The sequence below is a fragment of the Myxocyprinus asiaticus genome, chromosome 3 (assembly GCF_019703515.2).
Source record: "Myxocyprinus asiaticus isolate MX2 ecotype Aquarium Trade chromosome 3, UBuf_Myxa_2, whole genome shotgun sequence".
NCBI lineage: Eukaryota > Metazoa > Chordata > Actinopteri > Cypriniformes > Catostomidae > Myxocyprinus > Myxocyprinus asiaticus.
Window position 1 is genome coordinate 22,100,818 of NC_059346.1, and position 22,171 is coordinate 22,122,988.

General features: G+C 38.7%; 2 protein-coding genes across 9 annotated transcripts in view; one reads left to right on the forward strand and one right to left on the reverse strand.

Moving 5' to 3' along the window:
* The window catches only part of LOC127429051 (zinc metalloproteinase-disintegrin-like atrolysin-A), a 43,393-nt gene extending 21,451 nt beyond the window's left edge, over positions 1 to 21,942 (forward strand). For 6 of the 8 annotated variants that reach the window (XM_051677805.1, XM_051677835.1, XM_051677845.1 and 3 more), the window contains 17 exons: positions 3,716 to 3,911; positions 5,924 to 5,986; positions 6,615 to 6,686; positions 7,669 to 7,838; positions 8,041 to 8,122; positions 8,479 to 8,609; positions 10,501 to 10,678; positions 14,120 to 14,209; positions 14,375 to 14,570; positions 14,678 to 14,780; positions 14,887 to 15,049; positions 15,333 to 15,413; positions 15,662 to 15,749; positions 16,275 to 16,383; positions 17,499 to 17,589; positions 17,703 to 17,789; positions 21,518 to 21,942. In XM_051677805.1, the coding sequence (XP_051533765.1) occupies positions 3,716 to 3,911; positions 5,924 to 5,986; positions 6,615 to 6,686; positions 7,669 to 7,838; positions 8,041 to 8,122; positions 8,479 to 8,609; positions 10,501 to 10,678; positions 14,120 to 14,209; positions 14,375 to 14,570; positions 14,678 to 14,780; positions 14,887 to 15,049; positions 15,333 to 15,413; positions 15,662 to 15,749; positions 16,275 to 16,383; positions 17,499 to 17,589; positions 17,703 to 17,789; positions 21,518 to 21,547 (1,930 nt within the window). In that variant the 3' untranslated portion in view covers positions 21,548 to 21,942. Of the gene's footprint in view, positions 1 to 3,715; positions 3,912 to 5,923; positions 5,987 to 6,614; positions 6,687 to 7,668; positions 7,839 to 8,040; positions 8,123 to 8,478; positions 8,610 to 10,500; positions 10,679 to 14,119; positions 14,210 to 14,374; positions 14,571 to 14,677; positions 14,781 to 14,886; positions 15,050 to 15,332; positions 15,414 to 15,661; positions 15,750 to 16,274; positions 16,384 to 17,498; positions 17,590 to 17,702; positions 17,790 to 18,530; positions 18,654 to 21,517 lie in introns of all 8 variants that reach the window. The other 2 variants (XR_007895221.1, XM_051677814.1) reach the window with 2 other exon arrangements.
* Positions 296 to 3,700, reverse strand: LOC127429137 (uncharacterized). Its single transcript, XM_051677988.1, has 2 exons — positions 1,076 to 3,700; positions 296 to 821 (listed from the first exon to the last, which is right to left on the reverse strand). Exon 1 carries the CDS (start codon positions 3,190 to 3,192, stop codon positions 2,311 to 2,313), a length of 882 nt encoding a protein of 293 aa, XP_051533948.1. The 5' UTR covers positions 3,193 to 3,700; the 3' UTR covers positions 296 to 821; positions 1,076 to 2,310.
* Positions 21,943 to 22,171: the final 229 nt, after the last annotated feature.

Sequence of the window (22,171 nt, forward strand, 5' to 3'; positions counted from 1 at the left end):
GGAACTAGTTTTTGTGTCAGAAGAAATACACTTGCCAGTCACAGCTGCATGTGTGTACAAAACTCAGTCATGCATTTCTCCACAAAGTCAGGAAGAATGTTATATTAATTTAGTAATGCTTGGATGTATGATTGTCAGTGTTTGTGCATTAATTCCTATACTGCTTCACATAAAACCTGGTGATACCTGGTAAATAAAATAACTTGGTAAATATAAAAAATATATATATATATATATATATATATATATATATATATATATATATATACTAAGGTGACCTCAACATAGTGTGGACATCTCAAAACAAATTACATAAACTGTCATCACAAATGACATGTACTAAAATAACAAGCCTCAAATGGCAATGAACAATTTGTGGCAGTAAACATCATTAATCAGCATGCCATTAATTCTGCTTCTGGTGAGTGTGCTAGTAGAGTAGGGCACTGATGATCTAACTAAAGTGGCAATATTTTTTATTCAGCTTGAGAAGGAGCTGATTCTCAAAGTTTTTGAGTCCATTCTTGCCCTCCTGGGACTGAAAATAAGCCCTGCTGTGCCGAAAAGACGTTCACAAGCTGCAGAAGCGGGTAAAGCAGTGTTGACCTTCAAAGACAACTTACAGACTGCTGGGAAGGACTTGAGAATTTCTTTGTCATCAGCTTTGCAGGCAAGGTAGCCATCTAACTGCTTGATACCTTCCTGGCCATGAGTAGGCTTCATGCTTGCAAAGAAGTCCTCTTCCTCAGAGGCACTGGAACCATCAGCTGGTGTTTGATTCAAAGTCTCTTCCTACATATGGTCCTTGATGTAGTCCAGGTCTGAAATGGACATTTCCATAGATGCTAAGAATCAAAACTTCACTTTAATCATACACATTTCTCCAGATAAATATATCAAAAGAACAGCATTGTCCTATGTATTTCCAAGGTGCATTTAAAACTAACCTAAACAAATTGAGAATGTCAAGATAAAATTTGAGTTTGATATCTTTTAAAAATGATTTGGCTCAGTTTCTTTGAATCTTTAACTGATGACACTTTTCAAAAACAAAAACTAAAATAATCTTACTTACTTTGACAATGTGTTCATCCGATGTCCAGGATGTTTTAAATTTCGGGACAAGGATAGCAGCTGCTATAAACTCTGGTTCTACCAGCATGTTTCCAAAGCGCTGCTGCAGGCCTCCTTGGATGGCATCCACCAGAGGTTTGCAGTACCTGGAGGTAATGTGAATTCGGTCCAGTTTCAAGATGAGGAGTGTCAAAGTAGGCAGAAGCCATCCCATCTAAACATCGATTTCAGCCTGAAGAATGTTGAGGGCTTTGGCTAGGGGGCTCGTGGTTTTGGCATACTCTTCCAGAAAGGCAATTTCAACTGGACTCAACCTATCACACATTCAGACAACAGCAATTAATCAACTAACTTAACATACACAATGAAACCGTTTTCTGTAAGCTACAGTTAGATTACTCAATTAAAAATGACCACCAGAATGAAAATGGCTTACCTCGATGTGTTTCCTTAGATTTGAAGGAGAATTCTTGTAAAAAGAAATTTTACAGGGCCGAGGCAGGCAGAGCAGGCAATTGAAAATGAAGGACTCTTTCTTCTTTTCAACGACTTCAAAAATATCGCGCAAATAAGGCCACGGGTGTTGTGGCAAGTTAGAGTCAGGAGTTTCTTCCATCATTTATGAAGGCACTGGCACTGTCAGTCTCAAAATGTTAATGCTGAACTGTATTCGTGCGTAGATACCACCAAGCAGCAACCAAAACAAGTTCAAAACAGAGCGCGCGCTGTACCCTGATTGGTGGCTTGCCGTGTGCCCGACCAGTTAAGTTAACTTTTTTATCCACTAATAAATAAAAGGAACGACTGATTTCGCAAAATGTAGTTGAGTAAAAGTAAGATATTTGACTTTGAAATGTAGTGAAGTTAAAGTAAAAAGTCTCCCCAAATGGAAATACTTCAGTAAAGTACAGATACACGAAAAAGTTACTTAAGTACAGTAACGAATTACATTTACTTCGTTACTGTCCACCACTGACCACCGCTGGAGCGCCAATCCTGCAAGGGAAAAAAGGTGGCCGGTGGTCCTGCTGACGACCGTGCACACTGGGTTTCTGACCCAGGGAAGGAGGAAATCACTCTTTTGCTGAACTGTTGGGTACCGCAGCCACTTGGGCATGCGGCGAAATCAAATGAAATGACAACAAAAGATTCTCCACCCGGCCCTCCACCGGGGAATGGAGTGGTCTTACTACCAGCTCCAATGCAGTGGGTTTCATCGACCCTGGGTTGCCCGTCTCAGGGGCGCTTTGACGACCTTCGTGGGTTCTTGGCAGCCAGCCGTGAGACAGGTGGCGTCTGCTTCCTGCGGTGGGCTCCATGCCGGGGCCGGGCCGAAGGGGCGGGTTGCGGTGGAGCCGGTGCAGTCACCGCAGGGGGACGCCCTTGGTGACGAGCAGACGGGGTGCGGGATCTTGAACCGCGCAGGGGCAGGATATGCCGGATAACCTCCGTCTGCTGCTTCACCATCAAGAACTGCTGAGCAAAGTCCTCGACGTTGTCGCCGAATAGGCCAGCCTGGGAGATGGGGGCAGCAAGGAACCGTGTCTTGTCGGCCTCACCCATCTCGACCAGGTTGAGCCAAAGGTGGTGCTCCTGGACCACTAATGAGGACATCGTCTGCCCGAGAGACCGCGCCATGACCTTCGTTGCTCGGAGAGCAAGGTCAGTCGCCGAGTGCAGTTCCTGCATCAGATCTGGGGCGGAACTACCCTCGTGCAGTTCTTTCAGCGCCTTGGCTTGGTGGACCTGCAGGAGAGCCATGGCGTGCAGGGCAGAGGCTGAACAAGAGGTCGAACTCGCCGTGAGACGAGCCGGCGGACTCAGCCGGAAGCCCAATCGGGGCAGACGAGCATGCTGGGGAATGGGAGGTCCGCGGGGGGATACCCGGCGGAGGCGGTCCCATTGGGATCCCCAAATCGCCCCCAGTGCTAGCGTAGGTAGAAGGACCGAGGCGGGGAGCCGCTGGGGTGGCTTCCGCGACCGCAACGTTGCCATGGTCATGTTCTCGCAGTGAGAACATTCTGCATCTAAATATTTGGGACTTACTTGTATGGACCAAGTCAATACAGTTTCCAATACCTCACCAAGATCATTTTGACTATTCTCACACACAGCCATAATCACAAGCACTCAGAAGCACTTCTGGTATGCACACAAATAGCATCAGTCAATATTTGGTATTACTGATACTGTAGAAAGACAAGTATCATTACTTATATACAGTATTACCTAATATTAAAATATATTTATATTTTAGTATGGACTTGACACTGAAGTACTGGCACTTTTGGCATCCCTACAAGAAAACATTCTGGATTTTACTAAAGCCCACCATGTCGTGTGCCTTTAGAAGACTTGGAATTACTACTTTTATGGTCCTTTTTAAAGCTTTAAAGCGAGTCTCAATCAGCTCTATCAAAACATGGGCCAGGACATTCATTCAAAATTATCAGTTGGGTCCTGCATAAGAAAGATAGTCATACTGGTTTGGAGTTAATTCTGATAAAATGTTCATATTTGGTTAAACTATTCCTTTAACTCTTGGGCCAATCACATTTATTCTCTATGTTTACGCTCTGAGTAACCATGCCTCAAGATCATACAAATTATATTGTGTCCATTGTGCAAATTGTCTTCACAGAGGCTATTTCCAGACAGCTGAGCAGAGGTATTTGATTGAGCCGTTGTCTGAGAATGATGATGGTGACCATGCAGTCTTTAAGTATGAAGCTATAAATGAAGATAGGCCTATGATGTGTGGAGTATCCAATACTAGTTGGGATGAGACTGGAGATGGCTTTCCTCCACGCATCAGCAAATCTCGCTCTCGTTCCTCAGTAAGATTGCATTTTCATTACCTCATTGTTCCTTACTACTTAATGTAATCCTAAAGCTCAGGTTTCACAAGGGGTGTGTTTCAATCAGCTCTCTAGTTCAGAAGTAAGTGCACTGCCTGGGGAGTCAGCCATTTCAAAGACTGACCAATTGTCATAATGGTTTCAGTGCACTGAAACAATCGCTCCCTAGAAATTCACGGAATGCACCTTAAAAAACCTGTGAGCATCGGCTGCTCCCTATTTTCACTTCCTGGAAATGTCGTCATGTAAAAGTCATGAGAGGACCAGTGCAAGTGTCAATTTATGAGGATAAAGCATAAAAAAGATAAACCAAGGGTTTATCCGACAACGTTTTCAACTAAAAATGGAAAACTTTTTATGCGTTTTGGATGTTCGTTTACACGACAACAGCGTTTTGGGGCCTGAAAACGCAAACTTTTGAAAACGGGTTTCAAAGTGCAAGTTTTTGAAAACGATGCTGTTATCGTCTCCGTGTAAACATACAAAAACGTGAATTTGTGAAAATGATGACGTCATGCACACACGCATTACGTGTTCAGTGTATAGGCATGCGCGCGAGTACTTCAAAACAACACGCGAGACATTCAACACTACAATGGCGGACTACAGGACTGTGTTTGTGCTGCTCAAGATTAATTGACGCTTCTCCAGCAAAGTGTAGATTTACTACATCACTACTATGACCAGCAATCGCCATCTTCATTGTTTGTATTCACCGCTCTGTGGAAGAATGCTTAAGTGCGCAGGCGCATAGTGTTTCTTTCCAAAGTGACATCGCCAACTACTGGCCTGGCATGCATAATACAGCCTTTTTAGTCGTTTTCGCGGATCCGTGTGAACGGGGATCGTTTTGACAACGTTGTCGTCTGTACACGAAACTTTTCAAAAATGCAAAGGAAAAACTTTTCCGTTTTTAGTACATCATTGTCGTGTAAACGTACCAAGATGGTGTTTTTGACAAGGAAAACAGAGCTCTTCGAAAACACTCTACCAAGTGAATAAATTTGAAAACGCTGTTGTAGTGTGGACAGGGAAAACAGAGATATCTGAAAATGATGAGGTCATGTGATCCATTCAACCCCAAAAAATCAAGATGGCGACCCATGTTGTTCTGGCGATGTTGTGCCTGCTATTCACTTTGACAGCGTTGTTAAAGATAAATGTTACTTTGTACAACCTTCACATTACATTCTTTCAAAGGCGAAGGGAAGTTTACTTGGAATTGCTGTTCAGCGACTGAACACGAAGACAATTGCGTTTCAGACCATACATGGAACGGTGATTTTTTTACATGCGCATTAAGGGGATTTAAGAGTTTTCATACGTTTCAGTGTGGACAAGCAACTTTTGGAAATGTTTGAGTCAATGGCAATGGCAAAGTGTATGGCAGTTTGGATGGAAATGCATTTCGAATTTTCATTTTTCAAATGATTATTGTGGACGTAGTCTAAAAAAAGATTATGTTCTTAAGTATTTTTCATCCCTAACGTGCATGAAAGGGAAACAATCATGGACTACACAGGAATTAAAGCTGTCAGAAGGTTAAAAAATTCCTTTATGTATTTATTTATGTTAATTAATGTATGTTCGAAATTTCATTATATTTGTTAAATGTCTGAATGCCATTATGAATGTACATCTTTTTTGCTAAGATCATTTCTCATAATGGCACTATACATATTAATAGCTACAGCTGAGTTGCGCAATGGCATGTTATACAGCTGAATTTTTTATATATTCCACCTACACCTTGTGATTGTGTCGCTGTTTATTGAGTCATCAGTGTGCCAACATTTAGTGGGCCAAGCCATTGCTACTGCCAGAATTTGTTCATGATATACTGATTCACAATATAGGGAACTAGGGAGCGTAACGAGACACAGACAATAATGAGGTCTGACATATGCGTTGCATTCTAGGGTAATTTTATTTCACAGAAGAAATAACTCTATTTTATTAAGTTTTCTGTCAATTTATTTCCTCTTGATCAGGGACCAACTTTGTTCCAGCAACAAAAATACATTGAGCTCTTCCTGGTGGCAGACAACAGAGAAGTAAGAACAGGATGCAAATTACATTCAGAAAGAATGTGGCATACACAGGGATGGATTATCGACCAGGCCAACGGGGCCAGTGCACAGGGGCCCTTGACTACTAGGGGTCCTTGACTGCCCGGGGGGGTGGGGGCCCTGGGCTTTAAGGTTGCGCGATCCAGTTTGGCGATCCCCCCCGCTCGAAAACCCATCAACAATGAAAACGAAACACCCCCCCGCCCGCCCTCCCACCCCGCTCAACAACATTTGGGCCAGTTGCTATGTAAAAAAATGGTGGGAGGGGGGCCCTTGGAGATAATTGGCCCCGGGGCCTTTGCAAATCATAATCCGTCCCTGGGCATACAAGATAAAATTATTTTAGGAAGTCATTATAAGACGGTTTATTTGTTTTAATCATGTAAAAACTTTCTGTAAAAAATATTCAGCATTTGCACAATGCTGTACATTGTGCTTAATCAGCTTTGTGGCGTTGATTACGTCACACTGTTTCCAGATTTATCAGTGTAAATGTAAAAACACTGAGGCTTACAAAAGAGTGTCACAATACCAGTGTGGCATTTGTGATTATTAAGTGTTATGGCACAATCTCTCGATTCCAATGAATAATTTATGATGTTTGTTCCCACAGTACAAAAAAATGGACAGCGACCTTGTCAAGCTGAGAAAGAGGATATTTGAAATCATAACTTTCATCAATAATGTAAGTCAATGATGACATCAATACTAAGTCCAGAATTGCAACATTTATAACACATAGCAGTTGGACACAGGAAGCCATTAAATGCTGATTTATGACTAAGGCCTACATTTGGTCACAAAGATTCTTAAAGCTGAAGTATGTAACTTTTTCTATTAAAACAGAAGCTTAATATTCAGAGACAACTGTAAGTAAGCCATTGGTTAATTTTCTTGAAAACTGTAAGCATTGTGTCTCTGCAGCGCTATGAAAATTCCTCTGTTTGTTTTGAGCAACCCTCTATACAATCACAATAATGGCATGACCAATGGCATGAGTTGGGGGCGGGACTATCTCTTTGTTTGACCAACAGCAGACATATTCAGACAGCTGTTTTAAAAGCAAAGAGTATTTTTGCTATTCCGTCTGGTGGCACTAGTGGCTCAGAAATTACATACTTCAGCTTTCATTCAAGTTAATGAAAACTATTATGAAAATGAAAATTAGCATTTCTATCTAATTCTGTCAGTTTTTTTAAACAACAAAACAAAAACACCCAATTAGACAATAAGTAATTTTCTGATTGACATGTAAAACAGCCAAGATTACTTGCTGCATTTTCTGATAAGTGTCATGTTTCTTGTCATAAACTGTTACAAAGGATAAAAACTAATACAAGAACTAATACAAATGACTTTAAAAATACTAATTTTCCAAAGATTCTTTACAAACTTGAGATCAATTACAACTAACTAAAACCAAACAAAAAATCAAAATACAAAACTGAGTAAAAATAGAAAATAGTGGCATTTTCAAAACTATAATCTTGCATGTGATAATATAGGATCAGATCACCAGATACCCGATAGGCAGGATATACTTAATCCTAGGAATGTACTTCCTGATGTTACTTTAGTAATCTTTGTTTCAATATAATCTTTACAACTGAGCAAAACTGGAATATGTTTGTATTAAACAACTCAGATTCTCCTGACATTGTTTGCAGGTCTACAAGGAAATCAACACCTTTGTTGCTCTGTCTGGGTTTGAAGTGTGGACTGACAGTGATAAGATAACAGTGTCCCCTGATGCTGGAGCAACCTTGAACAGCTTTAGCAATTGGAGAAACAGCGATCTCATTAAAAGACATCACCATGACAATGCCCAACTCCTCAGGTCAGCTCCGTTAACCACAATTACATACTGTATACTTAACTAGAATGCATTATGCGGTCATCTCAGAATACCTCTAATTATCTTTGTCTGTTCTGAACTGTGTCATTGAAATCTAGTTTGAAGTGGTTAAGGGGCTGCAACAGGAGGAAGAAAGAAAATACTTTTACTAAAGATTAAACATTGATTTTTGTTGTCCTCTTAGTGCGATTGACTTTGATGGAGAAACTGTTGGCTTTGCTAACACTGGAACGCAGTGTGGAAGTCTTTCAACAGGGATTGTGCAGGTATCAATATTCTGCCATTTAACTCAAAAGTAATACTTGCTACAAAAAAACTTCAGAGTTTACAATCACACACCCCACCCATAATTTAAAGCAACGGTGACAAAAAAATTTAATAAACATACTTACTACAAAAAAAAAGTCATATTGACTTTGAACAACATGATGAAAATGATGAGAGAATTTTAATTTTTGGGTGAACTATCCCTTTAATGCTTGATTATAAGGTAAGGTAGACAAAAGAAAATTAAACTTCAATGAAAAATCATGGTTTACATGATGTTTTTTCCATGTCAAGCCTGGACCTAAAAAAATAGATTGCTTTAGTGTTAACCAAACTTTCCTCTCCATTCTCACAGGATCACAACTCTGAAGCCATAGCAGTGGGGGCCACAATGGCCCATGAAATGGGGCACAATCTTGGCATGAGCCATGACGGCAGCACCTGCACTTGTTCTGAAAGCGCTTGCATTATGACTGCTGCTCTCAGGTACCTAAATGGCTAACCTCAGAGGTCCAATAGTTTCTAACTTTGATTAGCATATTACAATGATTTTTAAACATTCCATCTGCCATAATTCAAAACACCTAACTTATCATGACTTGTTCAATGGTAGACAGTACTTGATGCATAGTGAAATAAAGTAAATGAGTCAAAATCAATCAATCATGGTGATCCCTTCTCAGAAGTATTTTGAGTAATCACAACATTTAAGTTATGCTGATATATCACTTTAGCACAGTTGTAGAACTAAACTCAGCAAAAAAAATAAACATCCTCTCACTTTCAACTACTTTTATTTTCAGCAAACTTAACATGTGTAAATATTTGTATGAACATAAAAAGATTAAACAACTAAGACATAAACTGAACAAGTTTCACAGACATGTGACTAACAGAAATGGAATAATGTGTCCCTGAACAAAGTAACAGTCAGTATCTGGTGTGGCCACCAGCTGCATTAATTACTGTAGTGCATCTCCTCCTCATGGGCTGCACCAGATTTGCCAGTTCTTGTTGTGAGATGTTACCCTACTCTTCCACCAAGGCACTTGCAAGTTCCCGGACATTTCTGGGGGGAATGGCACTAGCCCTCACACTCCGATCCAACAGGTCCCAGACGTGCTCAATGGGATTGAGATCCGGGCTCTTCGCTGGCCATGGCAGAACACTGACATTTCTGTCTTGCAGGAAATCATGCACAAATCGAGCAGTATGGCTGGTGGCATTGTCATGCTGGACGGTCATGTCAGGATGAGCCTGCAGGAAGGGTACCTCATGAGGGAGACGGATGTCTTCCCTGTAACACACAGCGTTGAGATTGCCTGCAATGACAACAAGCTCAGTCGATGATGCTGTGACACACAGCCCCAGACCATGACGGACCCGCCACCTCCAAATCAATCCTGCTTGGTGTAACGCTCATTCCTTCGACGATAAACGCGAGTCCGACCATCACCCCTGGTGAGACAAAACCGCGACTCGTCAGTGAAGAGCACTTTTTGCCAGTCCTGTCTGGTTCAGTGAAGGAGGGTTTGTGCCCATAGGCGACATTGTTGCCGGTGATGTCTGGTAAGGACCCGCCTTACAACAGGCCTACAAGCCCTCAGTCCAGCCTCTCTCAGCCTATTGCGGACAGTCTGAGCACTGATGGAGGGATTGTGCGTTCCTGGTGTAACTCAGGCAGTTGTTGTTGCCATCCTGTACCTGTCCCGCAGGTGTGATATTCGGATGTACCGCAGGTGTTGTTACACGTGGTCTGCCACTGCAAGGACGATCAGCTGTCCTTCCTGTCTCCCTGTAGTGCTGTCTTAGGCGTACGCACATTGCAATTTATTGCACTGGCCACATCTGCAGTCCTCATGCCTCCATGCAGCATGACTAAGGCACGTTCATGCAGATGAGCAGGGACCCTGGGCATCTTTCTTTTGGTGTTTTTCAGAGTCAGCAGAAAGGTCTCTTTAGTGTCCTAAGTTTTTATAACTGTGACCTTAATTGCCTAACCTCTGTAAGCTGTTAGTGTCTTAACGACCGTTCCACAGGTGCATGTTCATTAACTGTTTATGGTTCATTGAACAAGCATGAAAAACATTGTTTAAACCCTTTACAATAAAGATCTGTAGTTATTTGGATTTGTAAAAAATTATCTTTAAAATACAGTGTCCTGAAAAAGGGATGTTTCTTTTTTTGCTGAGTTTACTTTAACACAATATGTTGACATTCAGTTATTCCAATACCATCTACATCTTACACAGCTGTTAATATTAATTAATCATACATTGTCTCGATATAAATTTGCAATCTATACCAGTTACATCATATTTTCTGAACCTGTGAACAAATAATATATCACAGATATTACTATTTCATGTCTCTACAGCTATCACATCCCTCAGCACTTCAGCAGCTGCAGTATTGGACACTACGAGGAGTTCCTGAACACCATAAATCCAGGATGTCTTCTAAACATGCCAAAACCAAAAGACTTGATTCAGCCTGCTCTGTGTGGAAATGGGTTTATGGAGACAGGAGAGGAATGTGATTGTGGAACAGTGCAGGTAAGCAGGACGATGGTTTATAATACCTGACTTAAAGGGGTCATGAATTGGAAAATCAAACTTACCATAATATCTTGGCATATAAGAGTTCATAACACTATAAAAACATGCTGTAAATTTCAGAACCGAAAACTTCTTCGTTAGTCCAAAAAAAGGCTTTATTGAAACCAAGGTGCCAAAATGGCTTGTTCTCTACTTCCTCCTCACTAATACTTCATAGTGAGGTATTACATCAGCACAGGCCAGCTTCTGCATAAACAGATCAATATCTACTTTATCGTCGACACTGCTTAGGGTGGTGAGATTATTTTTGGAGCAACAGGAGGTGTCACGATGGCCACGAAGATGTCAAGACATTGCAGTGCCAGGTTGTGGGAAACTAGATCTCTTGCATTTGCTTCGCAAGGATCCCAACATTAAGAGTGTGTTTGACGTTTATTTTTAATGAAGTCCCGGATCGCATCGCTAAGAATGTGTTTGTTTACTTTCTTCATTTTACCGATGATTCTTTTACAAACAAGATACAGTTCGAAGCAGGCTTTGCAGAGAGACTTAAATTAAAAGTTGATTCAGAGCCAACTATATTGGATGTCGCAACAAACAAGTGTGAGTATCCATGTTAATTGTTTTGCTTCGTATGTTACAGACTGTTAGATGTGTACTGAGTATTTGATTTGATTTGATCCTAGTGATTTTAAACGCTCGTGTATTAGTTTTAATGCACAGAGATCTCTAAGCAGCATATATTTTCTTGTTCTGTTGGCATGTCACAATTGCCACAGATGCACCTAAAGAGAATATCAATATATCAATATATTTACACAATCTCTTTCCTTTTTAATGAAAACATGACTCATCGTAATGAACAACATATGCGTTTGTCACTACACTGAATATATAATTAAAGATGATCATATGACGAACGACAGTGCGACAAACACCGGTGAATGTATCCTGTATACATTTACATGTTGCACAGTAAGTGTATCCTTTCACAGTTATAAATGTTATAACACCATGTATTTACACTGTTTGGTACTGTCATGCGTTACTCAGCATTTGTAAAACACGGAAATGTTTCACTGTTGGAAAATGCCCCAACTATGTAACAAGATACACACCGTTGTGTCGCGTCTTGGTTTAAACAAGAATAAAAGTAATACATATTACACAAATAGACAAGTCAATTACAGTGATTACTTGCCACGCTGTGACAGACTGCAGTATCCATGGTGTTTGTGGAGGGGGTTAATTCGGGATCAGACTCTGGCTCAAACATGTATGGATGAATTCCTCCGGTTGTCATTTTTTTTAACCGTCCGAAGTTTTCAAAACAACCCCACACTCGCGTAATGGCAGGAGCGTTTACACTTATCCACATGCAAAGATGTTACCCAATCACAGCATTGGTGCATTTACACTGAAGTCTTCAAGAACACACGTCCCAAAAAATGGAGCGTTTGAATCATATGCACAAAAACTGGATGGAAAATGACCAATTCCAAAATTATGACTACTTTTAATGAAAAATCACACTAACATTATAATTGGACCTCAAGGAACATTATAAAATAAAATACAAATCAAATTCATGACTCCTTTAAAGGAATGTTCTGGGTTCAATACAAGTTAAGCTCAGTCTACAGGATTTGTGGCACAGTGTTGATTACCACAAAAATTAATTTCCACTCGTTCCATCTTTTCTTTAAAAAAAGAAAAAATCGAGTTTACATTGAGGCCTTTACATTGGAAGTGAATGGGGACAATAAAAGTGAACGTGGCCAATTTTTGGAGGGTTTAAACACAGAAATGTGAAGCTTATAATTTTATAAAGGCACTTGCATTAATTCTTCTGTTAAAACGTGTGTGTTATTTGAGCTGTAAAGTTGTTTAAATTGTCATTTTTACAGTCATTTTAGGGTTTGTTGACATTACATCATCATGGTAACAAAATTAGGTAAAATTGGCTATAACCTTACACAAAAGGTTAATAAGTGTTTACACACATATCCTTTATGTCTTGTGGTTATACTTGTAAAAAAGTGAGTATTTTAATGTAAAAAAATATTGGCCCCCATTCACTTCAATAATAAGTGCCTCAGTGGAACCTCGATTTTTACTTCTTTTATTTTTTTTAAAGAAAAGGAGGAACGAGTCAATTAATTTTGTGGTAATCAACATTATGCCACAAATGCTTTCGATTGAGCTTAACTTGTATTGAACCTGGAACATTCCTTTAAAGGTATAGTTTTCCCCAAAATTGACATTTTGTCATCAGTTACTCACCCTCATGCTGTTTCAAACCTGTATGACTTTCTACAGTGGAACACAAAAGAAGATGTTAGGCAGAATGTTAGGAATTGACAACCTCAGTCACAGTTCAGTTTCAATGAATGAAGAAAAAAAGTTGAAAAAATGAATGGTTTCTGAGGTTGTCAGTCCCTATAACATTCTGAGTAACATCTTTTGTATTCCATGAAAGAAAGTCACATGGATTTGGGAAAACTTGAGGGTAAACGATGACAGAATTTTCTTTATTGTTTTCTAAAGGTAGGTTAATGATCTGAGATGATCTAAATAGGGATCATCAATCAGTGGCAAGATTCACCTAAAAAATCGATTTGAATAGAGATGTGATTTAAACGTTTTCATTTTCTGTGATGTACGATGTATGTATCAAGGCATTTGAGTTTGTTTGGTGTTTCCTAATATCCTTAAAGTCAAGACAAGACTCTACAGAGGCCAAAAAATAAATAAAAAATTATGCTCTTCAGATTATTCATTCAACATTAAAACAATTTTTATTGGTTTTCACTGCTAAATTACCTGGTTAAATTTAAAACTTTATTCCTGAAATATGATAGTTCACTAGAAGTACTCATACAAATATTTTCTGTTAGGAAACAATATGCTAGACAAGCCCAGACGATTCTCAACAGGAATGTTTTACAGCATGCACACATAAAGAGTAAATTACATTAGCCACAGTGCTGTTCTGTTTAGAGTTCGTTGTACTTATAGAAGCCTATGAGATGGGAATATCTCTCCAATCATACCATATGCAATATCTATCTTCTATAAGCAGCACTCTCTGAAGTGTGCAATCTAGTCAATAGACATGGAATGCATGTAATTTACTGCAATTCTGTTTATACCTGCACTCCATTCCTCTTCTTTCTGGCCAGAATTTGAGTAGGATGTACTGCCTGTGTCTTACTTTTACTGGGCTCTTGTGTTTATTCATTCACCAACTTACAAGTAAATTGCTTTCCAATGGCTTTCCAAAGAATTCCTTAAAAGACCATTTATTATATGCTTACTTATTAAAAACACCCACTGTGTTTAATATGAGATGTTTACAGACATTCTCAACGTTGTTATTTCACTGGTAATATGAACTCTATTGGGTTGCTTTGTATATTAACATATGTTTGTTAATAGGAGTGTACAAACCCATGCTGCAATGCAATCACCTGCAAACTGACAAAGGGCTCACAATGTGCAACAGGGGAGTGTTGTGAGAAGTGTAAGGTAAGATTCAAAGGTATTTTTTGAAATTACTCAAAAAAGAAATCATTGTATTTCATTTAGTAAAGAAAGCAAAAGTAATCCCCGTATAACCACCAATGCCTAGCTTTCATACTGTGCACATACTGTATTTAAAAAACAAATTTTCATTCCTCCCTGTTTCATCAGATCATGTCAAACTCACATGTGTGTCGTCCAAAAAATGATGAGTGTGATCTGCCTGAGTACTGCACCGGAAAATCAGCCGAGTGTCCTGAAGACGTCTTTACAGTCAATGGCCTCCCTTGTAAAGATGGAAAAGGCTACTGCTACAATGGCCAGTGCCCAATGAAAGAGGACCAGTGCATTAAAATGTGGGGTCCAAGTGAGTATAGCAATACAACACTGCAACATAATGATACTGACATTTCTTTATGGTGAAACTGAGCCTCATATAAATGTGCTGTTTTTTTTACATACACTTGGCTTAAGCTGCTGAGGTGGGTAAAGACGACTGTTACAACCATAACACAAGAGGAGAGTACTACGCCTTCTGCAAGCGCACCCCCGATAAATATATCCCATGTCAGAATCAGTACGATATCCCATCCATCTGTCCATCCATAAATCCTTTCATATATCATAAAACTTTTTATTTTCCCAACAGTTTAACCACTAACATTTCCCCTATCTCTCTTTAGAGATGTGAAGTGTGGAAAACTGTTCTGTGATAAAGGCAATGGAAGTCCTAATTATGGACGGCTGGTACATGTAGGTTCTAGCAACTGTAGAGCCACTTTCTACAATAACCCTGAAGAGGATTATGGCCAAGTGGATACTGGCACCAAATGTAGGGAAGGAATGGTAAGGCTGATTTTTGCCAGCTACACCAAAAACAATTTTAGTCCAATAACAAATAATTCTATCAGTCAACTCTAATGAAAATAAATTGCAGAATATTGTATGTGTATCAGCAAGTGTCTTTTAAGGTTACTTTAAGTGTTCAGGAGGAAACCTGTTTGAAGACATTATTTTTGCAATTCTGTTTGGTGATGCTAGTGGCACATAAATTATGCATTTCACCTTAAGCATCTTTATGAATCCAGAAGCATTTTATTTGTCATTCATTTTGTTTTTCTTTTCACAGGTTTGTAGCCAGAATGAGTGTGTTGATCTAGAGACAGCTTTCAAAGCAACCAACTGCTCAGCCAAGTGCAAAGGACATGGGGTATGAATCCTTACACATCCCCTTCTCCTTTTCTCACAAAACAAAACAAATAGACCTAAAAAAGCTGTCAGTGCTTTGTTTCAGGGGGGTCATTGGCATATTGCTATTTATACATATAACTTGCTTTCCTAATTACATGTTTGTTTTTGTGTACATAAACAAGAAGTTAAAGCAGTCATATAAAGAAAGCACGTGTAACTTTGTGTTTGTTACAAGCGGGAGCTGAAGTGTATGTGTGCATGCTACAGGTTTGTGACCACAGACTGCAGTGCAGATGTGAGCTTGGATGGCTGCCACCGGACTGTGAAACACCAGATGATAATGGCTCTTCTTCAGGTAGTACTTTTATAAATTGGCAATATTTTCCCCTGGAAATTATTTTCAGAAATTATTTATTGTAAGGCTGTTATCTTTTAAATCAAAACCACTCCATATACAGTAAAAGTCATATTGAACTAAACTCCCCTCTGAGACTACAGATGTCTGACAGCTGGTCACTACAGTGTCTGCAGAGCCACTAAACCCATCAGATCTAGAATAAAATATCGTGAAATATATCAAATGTCAGATAACGGATGAACATTTTTCCCCCACGTTTAAAATATCTCCCTGCTAACAACACTTAACCTAAAATTACCTGCTGGTCTAAGCTAATTGTACCTAAAACCCCTCTAAACCAGACTGAGATCTTACCAACTTACTGTAGACGTTTTTTTGTTGTTGTTGTTTTTTTTTTTTAAATAGCCGAGGCATTACCCCCCCCCCCCCTTTTGTTAGGAAAGTTAATGACAGAGATTTTAATGCTAAATGTTAACCCTGTGAGAGGTCCTACACACTAACCTGCACTCTTTGCAATTCCAGTTACAACAGTAGTCATTGCAGTGGTCGTCAGTGTCCTGGTTGGGATAGCTCTAACTGCACTGGGAATCTTCCTGTACAAACGCAGAAAGAGGGGACCATGTTCATCCAGGTAAGAGCATAGGAAACCAGCACGTATACAATACACTGTAGAAATGTCCGTAATTTTAACGGTAAAGACTGTAAAAATGCTACAGTAAAAAAAATGTAAATTGGTTAATGAGTAGTTACCTTAAAATATACGTTAAAAAATGTTAATAGATTTAAAAAGACAATACCGTACAAATGTTTTACAGTAAAATGTAAAAATAATTTTTTTTAGATGTAAAGAGTATGATTTTCCCTTATAATTAACAGTAAAAATTTATATATGTTTAACAAGAGAGTACATGTACTTTTACGGTAAATTATTGTTAAAATTACGGTAAAAAACAATAATCAGGCGTTCCCAGAATTCCCTGCGTGACCCATTATATTTCATTATATTTTATGGGAATAGTTATGTTTCATCTTATTTTTAATATCAGTTATGTACTTTGGGGTGCTCTGTGTTATATTTGATATAGTTTAGTTAATGTTTATTGCATAACTTTAATTTCACATGTGTTACCCTGATGGTGTTTAGTGTTTGTGTGAGTGACACTGAGCACTGTCTCTACATGTTTATTGGTCATTGCTCCTGGAAGGGCCACTGTTGATGAACTTCATATCATCATGTGACCTCCTGTAATTATTACGGTGATTAACAATACATTATAAAGTGAAAAGCAGATTTTTACAGTTTCAGAAACTTAATATATTATGTTTATCATTTAATAATATAAACGACGGTACCATAAAATATTAAAAAGCAAAAAAGGCATCAAAATTACATCCCGTAAAGCCTGCAACATGGTTACCGTATTTTTTACAGCAACCACAGCTGCCAGTTTTTTACTGTAAATTTAACTGAATTGTTTTTTTTACAGTGTCAGCGTGGTAATGCTAATTCAGCAGAAAAGGGCTGTTGGATTTACTGGTTTAAAATGAGCTTTTTTGTAAATTACAACAGTCTGAAACTGTAAAATTTACAGGTTTTTCTGTAAAGTTGTTTACATTTTTACTGTATTTTTTACATAATTATTCTGGCAACCACAGCTGGCAGTTGTTTTTTTTTTTTTTTGTTTTGTTTTTTTTTACAGTAAAAAGTCAATAAAACAAACTTCTTTAATGCTGCTGTATTTTCAGTAGTCGTTCAAGGCATTTGAAAGTTCATGGTGTCAACATCCCTGACTACAAACATCAGAGACAGCCCACGCCTAACCAGAACCCAATCACGGTAACTCATAACCACATCTAATGTAATTTACACATTTAACCTGCTAACATAATCTACAGCTAATAAATGGCGACAGTGTGATCAGAACTTTGACATCTCTACGTTACTCTTAGATTATAAAGCCTACAGCACCTCCTCCACCTCCACATGTATCCTTCCAGTCCAGAGCTCTACATACCGACTTCAGAGATGCACGGCAGGTAGCACAGCTAACTCTATTTGTAATGACCAATGTTTGATATTTATATTGGTATTTAACACAACTGTCCTCTCAGGCACTGAGCCACAAGAAAAAAGAAAGAAATACAATTTTTTTTGAAAAGTAGGGTGAAATTAGGTAATCTGTGACATTGGGAAATGTGGGGAAACTTCAATCAAGTCTGTTAAAGGTATAGTTCACCCTATAAATGAAAGATAAATGAAAGCAAAACCGAAGTTCTGATTTTAGGTTCCTCCATGTCCTCATTAACTGGCCTGGTTGCCCAGTTAGGTCATCTGTCATTGAATGTACAAGATCATGTATGGAGTCTTGGAATGATTTTAGACTCATCATTACTTTTCAATAAGCAGATCAGTGCTGTTGTCAAGGGTAGCTTTTTCCACCTGAGATCTATCACTAAAGTAAAACCTTTTCTTTCCAACAAGGACCTGGAAATTGTAATCCACTCACTATTTTCATCAAGGTTAGACTACTGTACCTCATTGTACATTGGTCTCCCTCAAACTGCGTTATCCCGCCTACAGCTGGTTCAAAACGTGGCAGCTAGGCTTTTAACAGGGTCAAGAAAGAGGAATCACATTTCCCTTGTTTTAGGGTCTCTACACTGGCATCCCGTGAAATTCAGTGTCGATTTTAAAATTCTGCTTTATGTCTACAAGGCAGTATCTGGTCTTGTGCCCCAATATATCAGTGAACTTCTCCTCCCTTACTCCCCCACCAGAGTGCTTAGGTCTTCTGATCAACTTCTTTTGAGGGTTCCTCATTGTCGCTATAGATCTAAGGGTGATCGTGCCTTTTCTGTGGTAGATCCTAATCTTTGGAACAGTCTCCCTTTCGATGTGAGGTCAGCTTCTTCATTAGCCATTTTTAAATCTTCTTTGAAAATGTATTTTTATTCTGTAGCTTTTGAATAGGTCCTTGAATAGGTTGAAATAGGTAAATACATGATGCTGTATTTAAAGGTATTTATTTAATATATATATATATATATATATATATATATATATATATATATACACAGTGGTGTGAAAAAGTGTTTGCCCCCTTCCTGATTTCTTATTTTTTTGCATGTTTGTCACACTTAAATGTTTCAGATCATCAAACAAGTTTAAATATTAGTCAAAGATAACACAAGTAAACACAAAATGCAGTTTTTAAATGAAGGTTGTTATTATTAAGGGAAAACAAAATCCAAACCTACATGGCCCTGTGTGAAAAAGTGATTGCCCCCTAAACCTAATAACTGGTTGGGCTACCTTTAGCAGCAACAACTGCAATCAAGCGTTTGCGATAACTTGCAATGAGTCTTTTACAGCGCTGTGGAGGAATTTTGGCCCACTCATCTTTGCAGAATTGTTGTAATTCAGCCACATTGGAGGGTTTTCGAGCATGAACTGCCTTTTTAAGGTCATGCCACAGCATCTCAATAGGATTCAGGTCAGGACTTTGACTAGGCCACTCCAAAGTCTTCATTTTGTTTTTCTTCAGCCATTCAGAGGTGGACTTGCTGGTGTGTTTTGGATCATTGTCCTGCTGCAGAACCCAAGCTCGCTTCAGCTTGAGGTCACAAACAGATGGCCGGACATTCTCCTTCAGGATTTTTTGGTAGACTGCAGAATTCATGGTTCCATTTATCACAGCAAGTCTTCCAGGTCCTGAAGCAGCAAAACAGCCTCAGACCATCACACTACCACCACCATATTTTACTGTTGGTATGATGTTCTTTTTCTGAAATGCGGTGTTACTTTTACGCCAGATGTAATGGGACACACACCTTCCAAAAAGTTCAACTTTTGTCTCGTCAGTCCACAGAGTATTCTCCCAAAAGTCTTGGGGATCATCAAGATGTTTTCTGGCAAAAATGAGACGAGCCTTAATGTTCTTTTTGCTCAGCAGTGGTTTTCGTCTTGGAACTCTGCCATGCAGGCCATTTTTGCCCAGTCTCTTTCTTATGGTGGAGTCATGAACACTGACCTTAACTGAGGCAAGTGAGGCCTGCAGTTCTTTGGTTGTTGTTGTGGGGTCTTTTGTGACCTCTTGGATGAGTCGTCGCTGCGCTCTTGGGGTAATTTTGGTCGGCTGGCCACTCCTGGGAAGGTTCACCACTGTTCCATGTTTTCGCCATTTGTGGATAATGGTTCTCACTGTGGTTCTCTGGAGTCCCAAAGCTTTAGAAATGGCTTTTTTAGCTTTTCCAGACTGATAGACTCAATTACTTTCTTTCTCATTTGTTCCTGAATTTCTTTGGATCTCGGCATGATGTCTAGCTTTTGAAGATCTTTTGGTCTACTTCACTTTGTCAGGCAGGTCCTATTTAAGTGATTTCTTGATTGAGAACAGGTGTGGCAGTAATCAGGCCTGGGTGTGGCTAGAGAAATTGAACTCAGGTGTGATAAACCACAGTTAAGTTATGTTTTAACAGGTGGGGCAAACACTTTTTCACACAGGGCCATGTAGGTTTGGATTTTGTTTTCCCTTAATAATAACAACCTTCATTTAAAAACTGCATTTTGTGTTTACTTGTGTTATCTTTGACTAATATTTAAACTTGTTTGATGATCTGAAACATTTAAGTGTGACAAACATGCAAAAAAATAAGAAATCAGGAAGGGGGCAAACACTTTTTCACACCACTGTGTGTGTATATATATATATATATATATATATATATATATATATATATATATATATATATATATAAAACTCTGTCATTCTGTATTTATTTATTTATTTTTTTATCTGTAAAGCACTTTGGGTCAACTTCTGTTGTTTTTAAATATGCTCTATAAATAAAGGTTGACTTGACACCCAAATTGAAAATTTTCTAATCATTGACTCACCCTTTTGCCATCCCAGATGTGTATGACTTTCTTTCTTCTGCTGAACATAAATGAAGATTTTTAGAAAGAACATCTCAGCCCTGTAGGTCCATACAATGGTGGCTAAAACTTTGGAGGTCCAAAAAGCACATAAAGGCAGCATTAAAGGAATCCATAACACTCCAGTGGTTAAATCCATATAATCAGAAGTGATATAAGTGTGGGTGAGAAACAGATCAATATTTTAGTCAATCTCTACTTTCACTTTCTTCTTTTGTTTTTGGCAATTCACATTCTTCATGCATATCGCCACCTACTGAGCAGGGAGGATAATTTATTGTAAAAAAAGGACTTATATATTGATCTGTTTCTCACCCACACCTATCATATCGCTTCTGGAGACATGTATTTAACCACTGGAGTCGTATGGATTACTTTATTGCTGCCTTTGTGTGCTTTTTGGACCTTCAAAGTTCTGACCAGCATTTACTTGCAACGTATGGAACTACATAGCTAAGATATTCTTCTAAAAATCTTTGTGTTCACCAGAAGAAAGAAAGTCATACACATCTGGGATGGCATGAGGGTAAATGGTGAGAGAATTTTCATTTTTGGGTGAACTATCCATTTAACATGACCATGTGATTGTCTCATTTATTGGTCTGAAGTGTTGGGGTGACAATACCAGTAAATTGTGGAAATTTCCCAGATTACCCTAATTCACCATATACCTTTCTATTATAGAGTCCAAACTGTAATTGTATCTGAGAGTAGATAAAAGCAGCAAAAAATATGCTAATTTAAGTGTTTAACAGTAATTTCTAATGATTATAATGTCTTCAGAATTTTTTACGGATAATAAGGGTCATGTTAATTCTTGCCTTTTTAGGCTCTACGACCACCTCATCCAAGGGTGTGATGCTTCGCTCTAGTCAAACATCAGGAAGTGGAACAGGCTCCCTGGGATGGTCAATCACTCCACACCCTGCAGATGGGAACACTTGTTGGAATAAGACAAACTGAGACTGCAACTTAGTAACCTCTTCAAAAGATGACATACAGAGTATGGCTGTGAAAACAAGCCAAGGCTTGGCCAAGACAAGAGGCGAAAAATTATAATGAAATGCTGCTTTTATAGTGTGCAAAAGATTGACACAGTCACAAAAAGTAAATTTTATACAATGTATTCTATTTTCTTTTTTTTTTTAAATAAGAGTGATTTTTTTTTTCTGTCTTTTTATTTTTTTACATTTTTACACTTACTTAATTTATATTGCTGTGACAGAAATAAACTGTACATACGTAGGCTATTTACATTCACTGTGTTACTGAGCCTGACTTATGTGTAATAATAATACATTTTATGATTTTCAGAGACAATCATGATGACTCATTTAGAGAAACCATTAAAAAGCTGCATCACCAAATGCCATCCCCAACGTTTGCCCCCACTCAACCATAAATCCACTGAGAAATAAACGCATGCTAACACTCTTGGCATACTATTAAAAAACATAAGTAAGTTTATGCATACTGTGCATAT

Excerpts from the sequence above, each read along its gene's own strand:
- LOC127429137 (XM_051677988.1), bottom strand. The coding sequence starts at position 3,192 with ATGGCTGTGTGTGAGAATAGTCAAAATGATCTTGGTGAGGTATTGGAA.